At 45.1% G+C, this 13,474-nt stretch overlaps 1 protein-coding gene across 2 annotated transcripts in view; it reads right to left on the reverse strand.

Moving 5' to 3' along the window:
• LOC125942251 (pepsin A-like) overlaps positions 1-13,474 on the reverse strand; it is a 74,624-nt gene that overhangs the window by 45,318 nt on the left and 15,832 nt on the right. For both annotated transcript variants that reach the window (XM_049660420.1, XM_049660418.1), the window contains exon 3: positions 7,417-7,534. In XM_049660420.1, coding sequence (XP_049516377.1) covers positions 7,417-7,534 — 118 coding nt within the window. The remainder of the gene's footprint in view (positions 1-7,416; positions 7,535-13,474) is intronic.

Below are 13,474 nucleotides of genomic sequence, written 5' to 3' on the forward strand. Positions count from 1 at the left end.
GCTGCTCGCGGAATCCCTCAAGGCGCGGTCCTCTTCCTCCTTGGTGTTAACATATTTCTCTCTCCCCCATCCCCTTTTCCCACAAACTCAATCTCCATTCCCAATTCCCACAAACGTTTCTTTGCTTCACCCTCGGTGCTCGCCAAGGCATCCGTTGGACCCACTCCCCCCTTCTAGTACACTCTACCTAAACCTACCTCATAGTACTAGCACAGTCAAAATCCTTGCATTAGGCATGTAGCACTTCCTGAACTAGTTGAGGCGCACAAAGCTTGCCGCGAGCGCCACTGGCCGCCATATCTTCGCCTCCATTCGCATCAACATACCCGCTAATCAGTCAACTGTTACAGCCATTCTTCGACTCGACGATTCGTCGTCAGTCCATCTTTATCATGGAACCACCGTCATCATCTCTATCTCCGTAATTACATAGTTTCACACCGTCCTCGTCGTACCGCAGCCATCGTCATCGTCACGCTGTCATGCCGTCTACCAGAGCATGTCGTCGATAGTTCGTGAAGCCATGATATCCCATCGTTCTAGACTAGAGCACTGCACGGGCCGATTTTTGCAGCCCGGGCCTGGCCCGGGCCCGTTTTTACATTGGGCGGCCCGCCCGAGGCTGATCAAAACATTTATGGCGAGACCCAGGCCCAGCCCGGGCCCGGAAATAGTCTACGTTACCTGCCCGGCCCGGCCCGCCACCCCTTTACCTTAGGCCCGAGCCCGTGCAGTGCACTATTCTAGACGCCCGCAGTGTACATATAAAGTATTGCAAGGCCGTCCATTTGATTCTCCTCCCTCCTTTGACATTTTCAAACCATCATAGATGGTTCGTTCAAAATATTTTGGTTCGCCATAGGACGAACCTGAAGCTGAGGATGAAGAGCTTGCGTAACGACGGCGTCGTAACAGAAAAGACAGGACCGTATGGACGCGGTTCGTTTCAAGCATTTACTTGTCGCATTAAAACCGAGCTGCTTAGTTTTTGTTTGTTTGTTTGTTTGTTTGTTTGTTTGTTTCCGAACATTTAGAGAACGGGCACGGGAAGGAAAGGCAGGGACATAAACTAGATTTTGTTCAGTTTGATATCTTACACGTATGCAACAGCTTCCTTTTAGGCACCAGTACTGACTATAACGACGTACCCAAATAGCTTGCCTTCAAACAGTGCGGTGTTGGACTGAGTTACGGCAGTTAGTTACGGGTTAAAGAGCCCCAAACCACCTCAGATATTTTTTGAACATTTCAAGTAAACACGCGCATCGAGTTAAGAATGCCGTCACGACTAACGAAGCCAAACGCTGCAGCGCTACGCGCCACGGGCGCGCCACAAGAAAAAAAAAATGCCGTCCTCCTCTCCTGGCCTTTCCGGTATCCCCATGGTCGTCACGATGTCAGCAGTACAGTGGCTAGAATAGGGAAGTGTGCCGAAGGCCCCGCCGCTCGCGTCAGCGTTTGAGATGCCGCCGCACGGCGGCGCTCACGCTAGCATTCACGTCGCCCGGCCAGGCCGGACGATCGACTAGCCGGATAAGCGACCCGATTCGCGATGCGAATTTTCTTTTCTTTACCTCGAAGGGTACATCATGCTCAGCCGCTCGTGTTCGCGAATATAGCAGCAACATTATAGCGACACATGCGTCCTATAAATTCGCACATAACACGTCATTTACATCCGAGATCTTGGCATGTTTACGTAGGAGGCCGCGCAGGCACGTCTCCAGTTTTGCTTCACTTCAGTCTTATTTTACGCGCAAATTACTGTCTATAAAGGCACGCTTGAACGAAAACAACTGTTCTTGCTTGCAAAGATGTATTTAGTGCCTGAGTCGTTCGGTAAAGAAAGATGCGATTGGATTTCACTTAAGTATATGTAACTGCGCTTAATTGGCATGCACCGATGATTATGTTACATAGAAAGTTGCCTTGGCTCGCTCAATATTTTCACGTTTGTGCGATTTAATGCAAACTGGGATGTTATAAGCAAAATATGGTGCAATTATTGGTAATTTTTATAAATCACTCTGTTGCCGTGTACTGTCAAGTGTCGCTTCAATAAAAGTTATGAGGAAACATAATTAGTTTCAAGCTCGTCCCTCATAACAAACTTTTAATTTCAATTCGTTTCGAAGAAACAGAACACGATATACTTGACAAGAATAAAAAAAGCAGGCTCGGTTGAAAGAACATAAATTAACAGAACACATTTAACGAGAACACCGAAAAAGGCTGACGGTGCATTTAAAAGTAATAATGAGAACATTTGAATTGTTATTTCCTTTGCTTGCCCAGTTTCAATGGGGATAACAAAGAGACAAAAATTAAGTGCTCAAGTTGATAGGTTTTCGCCCCTTACATTGCAAAGCAGCAGCATGTGCCATCAACAATACAGGCAATATTACTGCAGCCCTCATGTAATGGTAATGCGTATGAAGCAAAGGTAGAAATACCGATTTCGACTTAGCTCATACACAAAAGAGAAACAGTAACAACTGTGCACAACTGAGAGAAAACATGAGTGAAGAACCAAGAACAAAATATTGTAAGCAACATCCTTGTAAAGCAAGGAAAGCATACACATTAAGTCAATTAAAACAATTAAAACTACTATAGCCACTGTACTTAATATTTAACACGAAGGGGTGTAACTGAACACAATACACATTCCCTTTCATGGTTCTCATGTCGTCCTGCGAAGTTTCAAGTGCTTTTTTTTCTCTCGCTCGCTCTTCTTTTTGCACCATTTCTAACCAGTCGTGCAGCCAGGCACAAAACAGTGACTTTTATTGCGTCTCATCCCTGAGCACTTGTCAGCACCGCACGAAACATAACTTCGCACAAGAATTTCCAACAAAAAGCGGGAGAAACTCGCAGACCAATTCGTATCGGGCGCGCAGCTCGACGTGGATGGATGGATGGATGGATGGATGAGGCTGAACCCTTTAAACCGGGCGGTGGCATACGCCACCTAGCCATGACTATTAACATATTTTGTACTTTGTGGTGGGGGAAATTTCACCCCTGCCTTGATTTTATCCACCAATCAGATAACCTCTGTTTGGTTATTTCTACCCGTTTAAAGTCTATTTTGCCTTCACTGTCCCTAAACCCCAATGCTTTGAAAAAATCAGCCCCGTTGCCTTGCACTGTAGGGTTAAGCCCTTTACAGAAAAGTATGAGGTGTTCAGCCGTTTCCTCTTCTTCTCCACACGCACAGCACAACGTGTCTATACCTTGGTACTTGACTCGGTACATCTTAGTCCGCAATACTCCCGTCCTGGCTTCAATCAACAAAGAGCTTCCCCTAGAATTATCGTAGATATTTTCTTTGGCAATTTCTTGCTTGAAAGTTCGGTATGTTCCCAGTGCTGATTTCGTCTGCATCCCTGTTTTCCACAGACCTCTCTCTGTTTCCTTATCCTTTTTCTTAACCGCTGTTTCCTGGTTTGCACCCCTCCTGCAGTCCAAATATTTGATTGACAGTTTTCTGGTCAGCTTCCTCCATTTTGTATCAACATTCCTCATGTACAAATAACTGAAAACTCTCCTTGCCCACCGCTTTTCTGCCATTTCTTTCAATCGCTCCTCAAATTCTATCTTGCTGCTGGCTTCCCTGCCCTCGAATGACGTCCATCCCATGTCACCCTGTACTCCTGGTGTATTTCCGTGTGCTCCCAGAGCCAGTCTACCTACCCCTCGCTGCTTAACTTCCAACCTTGCTCGAACCTCTGATCTCATGCACAGGACCGCATTGCCGAAAGTCAAACTAGGGACCATCACCCCTTTCCAAATCCCTCTCACCACTTCGTACCTATGGTAATTCCACAGTGCCCTATTTTTCATCACAGCTGCATTTCTGCTACCTTTAGCCGTCACATGTTTTTATAACGTATAAACGAGTGCAAGCGCCCCCTGGCGGATGCATCACAAGGCGGCGACGGCGCTTGCCATAGGAGCCGCCGGGCGGTAATCACACTTCCCCTATTCTAGCCACTGTATCAGCAGGGTGAATCTGGTGATGTCGACGGCGATGACGATGCCCTTTGGTCGAACAAAACCTACGACTTCCGGTTTGTCTGCTAGCAGGTACGCGCGCTCCCTGCTATTCCTCGTCGTGTTCTCGCTTGTGCGCCCTTGCGAATCGGTAATAGCAGCCCGCAACGCAAGTGCCAAATCGCTCGCGTTCCAAGACAGTCGTGCTTAGCAGTCTGATTAGCTGCGCGAACACAGTGCGACAGTGTTGGCTTTTCCAGACGTGCGCGCAACACAGGGTGTATAGCGGCACGCTTCGCATAACACGGGCCGGCACCGCAGCAACAGCGGGTAGCCGAGAAGCGCTGAGTCCACATCCACGTTACCGGCACGGTAACTCGCCACACGCCGTTTGCCACTAGCGGGCCGCTGTTCGACAGCGGTTTTGCTCGCGAACGGCGAGATTTCCTTGCCGTACGTAGAGAGGATGAGACCGGGACTCATTTGTGCGGCAGCCTCACCACCGCTGATCGCTCGACGGCGCCGATATCGTCGCTAGGCCTTTTCCGGTTCCCTTCAAAGTTAAAGCGGACGGCGCTTCGAAATGAATTACCGACGCACAGAAGCCGCAATATTTTCTTATCGTTGTTATCGCTATTCGCAACAATTGTACACAAAGAAGAAAAATACGCTGATATTAGCGGCGCCGTGAGCTGCGATGCGAGCACAGCCGAGCCGGTCGTCTCCTGTCGGTAGCCGTGCACTGTAGCTGAGCTGCAGCCGATGTTTTCGTTGCCGGTGGCGGAGGCGCGCAGCTTCGCGGTTGTCGATTAGCCCGTTGATCGTGCAGTGGGCGCAGCGCCAGACGAACTGCCGTCTACTTTCGACGCCTCTCGCGCGGGAGACGTTCTACGGCACTCGAGACCGGTTCGCCGTCGGTATATGTGCCGCTAGCGTGGACGTGCCTTAACCGGAAGTAGGCGGTGTTTTGTGAAGCGCGTTGGTGATGACGTGTGTCACGTGACATCTCGAGAAGCACTCGGCGAGGAGGGGAGACCAGCCGACGAGGAGAGTAGCGAAGGAAAGTGTGAAACAAGCGAGGGCCGTTTTTCGATCATCAAACGCGTGTAACTCCGCTATTACGGCACCATTTCGAAAAATAATCGCTGCTACGTGTTCGTTGTAGACTCGTGCACAACTGCAACACCACAACTAAATTTCGACCTCTGGGTGGTTTAGGTGCCCTTTAAGGTCTCTAGTCAGAGGGCACAGCAGTCTTTGTACACGACCAGCAAAGCTGCCTAGCGGTTTGAGTGTCCGAGAACTGGGAATGTCATAATTCATGTGGCACGGGTGCTATCTGATGCCTGCGGACAATATCACTCTGCTGAATCCGGTATCGGGCGGAGTGGCTAACATAAGGCCGTGTCATTATGTCAGCTCAGCACAATGTTATAGGAAGGGCGCAAGGTATGGATCACTCCGCTTGGAATAGAGTGGCATAGCTTCAAGAGCAGTTGCAGTGTCGAAACTTAGGGGAGAACCCTGAAAATGTTACACACGTCATCCTGTCTTCCTATGAAATTCACTCGGCTCAAACATGGCGCACTAAATAAAACTTCCTTCATAAGATTCGATCATACCACATACACCGATATTACACAGATTCCATTCATTGTTGTTCTTTCTTCACGATGACTCTTTAAATTAATCAGGAGTAGTCGGAATTTATGTAACAGCAACAGCAGGTTAAAAATGTTTACAAGAACTAGTGTCATCCATAATCTTTGCGTCAGACGGTGTCAGAAGGGCAAGTGCTCTCTTCAACAGGGAGAAATTTCGGAATGACCGAACATTTTCTTATCACACGAGGATAAGATTTGTCGAGGATTGTTTATTTTAATGCGAAAGCAGTATACGACTCATGAGATGGAAAATCCGGCGTTGGCGTTACCACACGATGGTCCAAAAAGGCTAGGAACCCTTGGCCTTCGGTGGGACTCGAACCCACGACCATTAGCGGGAGTTGAACCCACGACTTTTGGTGTTAATTACGGCTAAGGTAATTAAGGCATAAATAATTAAGGTAGAGCATTAAGGTACTGGAATTCACGACCTTCCTTGGGAGTCGAACGCTCGACCTTGCGTGAGCGCATTGCGTGACGGACACCATTGGTCACGCAATGTCACGGCGCTTCTGCTGACGTGGCCTCAATGCTTTCGCATTCATCCACGTAAGGATAACTAAGTGCCTCTTGAATGTTTTGGTCGATAAATAATGTGACCTTCCCAATAGTACCCCCGACATGGTGAGAATAGTGAAGGACCGTCGACAAGAACAATGTATTCAAAAACTACATGAGCATGTATCAAACAACTACTCCTGCTGTTATAAGGACTGTTTATTAATTCCACCAGACGACCAATGGACAACAGATAAGAAGGGCTGTCATGAAATAACTAGCTACTCAAGATGTTATGCTTAGCAGATTTAATTATTGAGCAGTAAAAAAAATAATGTAGAGCAGATATCCTCCCGTAGATGTCCGCGTTGGGAGACTGGTTGCCTTAAGACAACAATAATCATTAGATAATATTGTGAGCGGGTGCTTCATATTTCGACGATGATATTATCGTACACAAGTGCAATATTATACCAACCCCCCTCCCCGCCCCCCGTGGTCTCACGAAATCCAGGTGCCGACGCTTGGAGACTGTTTCAAGAGCACGAAGGGCAACCTCTCTTTGCTTTTTTGGTGCAATCATGATTCCATCCGTATCCGTATTGTTCTTTTTTTTGTCGCCGTCATTAAAGAGTTTGCTTACCTGCTATGCAATATACTGCTAGGTGTGGTCCGGCGCCTCCTTTCTCTTAAGTATTACCATCCTCTACCTGTATGTAATACTTTGTAATAACCTCTATAGCTACTTCTCTATATGTGCTAACGCTAATAAGGCGATCTCATGGTATGAGAAATGGCTGCATGAATGGCTGCTTTTCCAGAGGATAAAATGTTTCATCGCCAAAGAAAGAGGCTCTTCCTTTCTTTTATGTACACCTGGCGAATAGTAATACCACGAGTACGTAGTGTCTAAATGAGATTTTCATTGTTGTTGAACAGTTAGCCTGAACGCTAAAAGGCGATGGCTACCATAGCAATAAAAGCCACGAAAAATACGCCACCGGACCTATTCCCTATGTGCCCCTCTTTCTTGGGCTGAAATGATACTTGGACTCAGCCTGTTCTTTTTTGCAACAATTTGTAAAGCATTATTTTTTACATCATTATTAACAACAATGCCTGTGGCCAATAAAGAGGCTACTTGTCTAATTTGAAGGTGCATATAAAATATATGAAAAACTGACTTCATTTTCTCACCGGCCCAACTGGTTACCTTGTACACTGAAGCGTACCCTTAACAGCTTTAATGCCTACTCACCGCACTGTGTCCTGCTGCAGCCAACCGATGGCACCCACGTTACATTCGAGGTTGTGTCGAAAATAACCTTGAAGGTCTGGGGTGGGTTCCCCACGCTCATGAGCCCATAGTACTGGATCTGCAGTGAATGAAGCCAAGTAAGCAACATTACACACTGGGAAGTCACCAAAATTTCCTAGAACCGGTGTTCATGCTTCACCACCAGCATGGAATGATGAGTGATTGTTTTATCAGGCATTGTTGGTGTCACACAAGCAATCGCAGAACCTATCAAATAAGAGCAGATTTTGCATGACACCACTTATGGGTAAACGCATCGCTGCACTTTGAATGGAACCGCTCGCTTATGAATGTACTATAATAATAATAATAATATTAATAATAATAATAAAATTAGAAGGACTATAATTGCCGGTAACAATATTTAAGGCTGGGCTTTATCTTCAAGTACCCTTAAACTTAATGGAACACCCAGAACCAGCACACTATAAAAATATTGCATAGTATCTATATAAATCAGTATACATCAGTATACAGCAGTTCGGCCTTCCGAAACTCTGTCAGCGCTGTTATATTACCCATGAAAATAACATCTGGACTCTGATTATAAATGTACTCGCAGGTATAGCACCGCGATGAGACGCATCACCAGTTTTTCTTCTAAACTAAGAGAACCTGTTATTTACTCTCAGATCTCTCACTTTTTAGTATTCTATAACTTTTTTTCATCCTGCGTAACTGAGCTTTAGTAAAGGTATTTCGTGCAACGCTTAACTTGATTTATTTTTTTCACGATGTAAGTTCTAGCCTCGACCTAAACATACCTGTAGATGCCCTTTTCTTAGACATCTGAAATGCATTTGTCAAGGTATATACCAACATCTATACTTAAACATTTCTCGTCTCAACATTAATCCATTTGTACTGTACTGGATACGTACAGCTTCCGCGCTAATAAAAAGCAGTTTGTATATGCTACACGCGCTCATTAACAGGATCTCCTGTATTTTCCAGTGCATAACAAGGCAGTTCACGGACCCCTAACCTTTTCTAATTTACATCGAAGACCTTCCTACTGATATCTATTCTAATATTCGTTTGTTCGCAATCATCTTCAGTATTTATCGGCCTATAACAAACACTTCATTCATTGCCGTTCTTCAAAATTACCTGAAATGTATTTGATCATGATGTATCAATGGCTAATGCATATAAATATTTTTTAAAAGTCACTAGATTCCTGTCGCCATAGAGAGCAGTACTAATAAGCGAAATACACCATATCAGGCTCTGAAACAAAGTCTGCTGAATTAAATGAATACCTCGGCATAAGCAGTTCAAGGAGTCTAACTTGGTCATGTCATGTAGTTAAAATGGCCGATGCCGCGAATGCCACCCTTCGTTTTCACAGCCGGAACTTAAAACTTGCTCTCTCCCCCGTCCGTAAAATTATTGGCTTACCTTACATTTGTCCGCCCTAAATAAGAAGAGGTAGGCTCCGTTTGGGAACCTCATATATAATCTATTAAACACACTTGAATTAGTTCGAAATTGTGCAGTTCGGTTTAGTCATTCTCAGTCAGCTTATCATGCTAGCATTTGCGAAATTAAAGGCCTTGGGGCTCTTATATTAATCTAGAATCACAACGTAGTATCTCTACACTGTCTTATTCACATATTATATTGCACGCCAATTGAAATTTCAGCTATAATGTTCAGCTGGTCATCAGTCCAGCCGCACAAACCATAGCAAAGCCATGTATCCTCCCCCAGCGCACATTACCGCCCACCTGCGCTAATTTTTGTGTGACAACTGCAAGAGACCGCAGCGGTCTGCCTACCGACACCGTGCACTACTCCGAGCCTGCATTATGTCAAAGTTGTCTTCGAATCACTGTTTCAGTAAACACATTCCATCCCTTATGTAATACTCCACCTCTAGGTCCTTTGAGGTGGAATAGTATAATCAATAAACGAATCAATTATACAAATTATTAGGCAATATTGTAATAAATAATATCATTATTTGCCAGAACGTTCAGTGAGACAACGTCTTTTTTAATTACTACACCTGTAATAAAAATTTGTTGCAGCAGTCACAGAAAAATGGCTTACGTCTGACATAATCACGAATTCGCCCCTCCAAACTATTACGTCGTTCGGGGGGATTGCCCTACCCGTGAAAGTGGAGTTGCTTTATTGATAAAAAAATGTTTTAACGTTGTAATCCTTCAAGAAGTTGAGGATGCTGAGGCCATATTTTTAAAGTGTTGCGTTATAATGTCAGCATCATCATTGGTTGTGTTTATCGAAGCCGAAACTCAGGTCACGAGTGCATCAGTTCTGTTGATGATTACATGCAACGTCATGCAGGTCCACTGTTTATGCATAATCCTCATGGGTGATCTTAATCTTCCGGATACTGATTGGAATAGTATGCGCCCACCATTCATCAGCTTCGGACGCGCTTTTTGACATAACACTAAGCTTCAACCTTCATCAGGTCGTGTCGCGTCCAACGCGCACACACGGACCAACACAAAGTATTCTTGGCCTAATATTTCTCAGCTTTCATTTCGACATAAATAGCATGAACTGATGCCATTGATGGTATATCCGCTAATGACATACGAGTGTGCTTGTTACCACTTGGTGGCACAATCACCACTAATTCTCCAGTAAAATTACATTTTCAAAACGTTGACAACAACATATTAGCTCATCTTGGTGTTGATCGAGGGCCAGTGTTTTCTGCAAATGAGTTCCAATGTCCCTGCCGACACAGATTCCCTTTGGCTGGAGTTTAAATCTATCGTCCTTAATTGCCATCACTTATTCTATACGAACAAAAACCAAATGACATCCTAAAAATAACCCATGGATCACACCAGAAATTATCCAAGCGAAAACGTCGAATGAAAAGATTGCGAAAGGCGATAAAAACGCAACGTAAGGAAGAATCCATTCAAACAAAACTAACGAACGTAATAGCGGTATTCGAGCAAACAGCTAAACGTGCCCAAGAACATTATTTCAACGTCACTTCAGCCAAATTTCTAACTAGGAATCCTAAAAAATTCGGGAGGCACTTTCGCGCCAGTGGGACGACGGTGTCGCACCTTTCTCCAGAGGAAGAAAACGGCTTTCATATAAAAATTTCTTTCGATCAGCATTTCCTACAGGCAATAATATTATTCCCCCTATTATATGACAAGAGTATCAGCAAGCATTGATGACAAAGACATTACAGACGCTAGTATACTTTATCTATTGCCCTAATATTGACCATAGAAAAGCTAGTGTCCCCAAAAACATAACGAAGGAATTTCTCAAAAGGTATGCCTAATGGCGCACTAGACTACCTTGGCATGATTTCCCGGAAATCACTTATTTCATCTTTTACCTAATAACCGGAAAATAGCAGCAGTATTAGCCATTCACAAATCAGACGACACCGCACTAATTTCAAGTCATAGACCCCTTTAACTAACTAGCGCAGCGTGTAATCTCCTGGAACACATAACTCTAAAACATATATGATGGTTTTTGTAGAAAGTATTAACTTTTCGTCACCACATAAACATGGCTTTCGTAGTGGTTTATCGACAGTAGCACAGCTAACGGAACTAGTTCACGACCTTGCCTTCACGATCAATAACCGCGGTCAAGCTGATATGATTTTACTGGACCTAACAAAAGCACTTGACCGTGTATGCCATGGCATATTAACGGCTAAAGTTGACAACATTCTGTGAAAAGGGCCAGTTTCCGCTTGCGTCAATATTTTTCTAACGAATCGCTCATAGTCTGTTGTTCTCTACGAACAGATGCCACCCAACAGTGTCGCAGTATCATCAGGAGTTCCCCATGAGTCTGTTATGACATCACATCTGATATTACTGCAATATTAAGGGTTTTGCCACCGACTGCGTTATATATCGGGAAATCACTAACTATACTTATCACGTCACGCTTAATCTTTGGTGCTCTGATTGGAAGGTTCGAGTGAATAGAAAAAAGTCGCAGTTTCGCCCGAAAGGCGAAGCATCGATTGCGATAGCACATTAGTAGAGGGCTATACGAAGCAAGGATAGTAGTTCAATGAGCCGCATAAAGTTGTAAACATTCGCTTAGTAACTAAATAGACAAAGCACGGTGTCACGCGTGCACAGGTAAGCATGAACACATCTCGCTCGATGACCGCCAAAACTCGCTGTGAAAACGCCGGAGTGAGAAAGCGCGCCAGCAGCAGCGGGCAAATTGACCTTCGGGTTGTCTCCCGTCTCGCTTAAACGCGAACTAAACGTCGAAAGCACAGCGCATACGAAGCTGCGGCCACTCGCCGCATGCACTTTGTCCCCATCGCAGATAACTTTGAAGATGAGGCCCGCGCGGGCGCGCACTTCTTCCACTTCGTCCACATCGCAGATCACTTCGAAAGTACGGCGCCCGCGCGGCTGTGATGTGAGCAGCAGCCGACGGTATATCTTTGCTATATCTTTATTTAGTCGCGTCACTTGTTGAGCCAACGGTCGGCGCTATCGCTCATATTGCTTCCGCTGCCCTTCCGTTCGTCTGCTCTTGCCGCTCTCTGCACCTCTGCACACGTGCGTGCCTCTGCCTTCCACTGTGCGCTGCAACATTTTCTTTCTTTATTGGCCAATGCTCCAGCGGTGTATGAAAAACAGAAGAAAGGCCACAAGACCTGCTATACTGCGCTGTGGTGGGCCAATACGGGAAGGGACAGCAGTTCCCCTTTTTTCCGTTTCCAAGAAAATGAAAGGTAAGTACGCTTTTTATGCAGTTGTTATGTAGCGAATATCCTCTAACCTTATCGAAACGGCTATAAGACAAAATGAAGGGTATTCAGTGCGTGGTACTTTTCTCTGTGGTTCGTAAATACATTGAAGCTACCGATCGACAGCAGCTCTTGAGACGAGTGAGTGCTAGCTGACCCGCTGACCGAAATTGCGTTTCGTTATATCTCGGCGACTGCTATTCACTTTATCGAATAAAAAAACTGATAACTTATCTTTGCTGAAGATGTTTGAATGCTTGCTGGACGGACGAGAGGTTCAAGTTAGAGGACATTGTGCTTGCCAGTTCTTGGTTAGAAACTGCAAGGTGCGTCAACCAATTGAAGGAGCGCTGCGCTAGTGCAGAAAGCACTGCAAGCGCTGTTTTCTTCGGGTTGTCTGCTACGCCGCCGGGTGCATATTACCTTGCACAACAAAATGTGTGTCACCAGTTCATGTGTTCTTCTTTATCGGATATTCATCGGCGATGTGCGATGTTCGTGGTTGTTAACGGGGAAACTCGTCAGCAGATTTTGTTCAGACCGAGCGAATTTACCTTCGTGTCAAGTCGCGCTGGCGCGCAGTGCGTACAAAGGTGCTTACGTCGCCGCTTAGCGAGCCACGCGCTCCGGTATTCCCGCAATGTTTTGCTGCCCCTGTGCAAAACAAATTCTTCTAGAGTAGAAAATGCTCATAGACCGATGAACAGTGGCTTACAACTTTTGGAAGATCGTCTTCCAGTAAGAAGCATTCTGCAGAACTAGGGAGACAAGTAGTATACAAAAGGGTTGAACAAACTATAATCCGTCAGTGCCTTGTTGACAAGTGACTAAGAAATTCAGCGATTAAGATTATTTAGCTGTAAAAACTGATCAGCGTTTTAAATTATGGGGTTTTACGTGCCAAAACCACGATCTGATTATGACCCACGCCATAGTGGGGGACTCCGGAAATTTGGACCACCTGAGGCTCTTTAACGTGCACCTAAATCTAAGTACACGGGTGTTTTCGCATTTCGCCCCCATCGAAATGCGGCCGCCGTGGCCATCAGTGTTTTCAGACAGCTCTTGAGAGACAGCATTACCAAACCTGTTACTTTAAACCAAACCTTTAGCAGTTAAAATAAGAATTTGGATTGTTGAACTTTTCTGCCATACTTTTAGCATAAATCCCACAACAAAACATAATAATAGTTGACATACATGAATTGAAAGTACTGTTTTGCGGAAAGAGTGCTGCAATTTGTTCCTGCAATTGCGTTG

This window comes from Dermacentor silvarum, chromosome 1 (assembly GCF_013339745.2).
Source record: "Dermacentor silvarum isolate Dsil-2018 chromosome 1, BIME_Dsil_1.4, whole genome shotgun sequence".
NCBI classification, from domain to species: Eukaryota; Metazoa; Arthropoda; class Arachnida; order Ixodida; family Ixodidae; genus Dermacentor; species Dermacentor silvarum.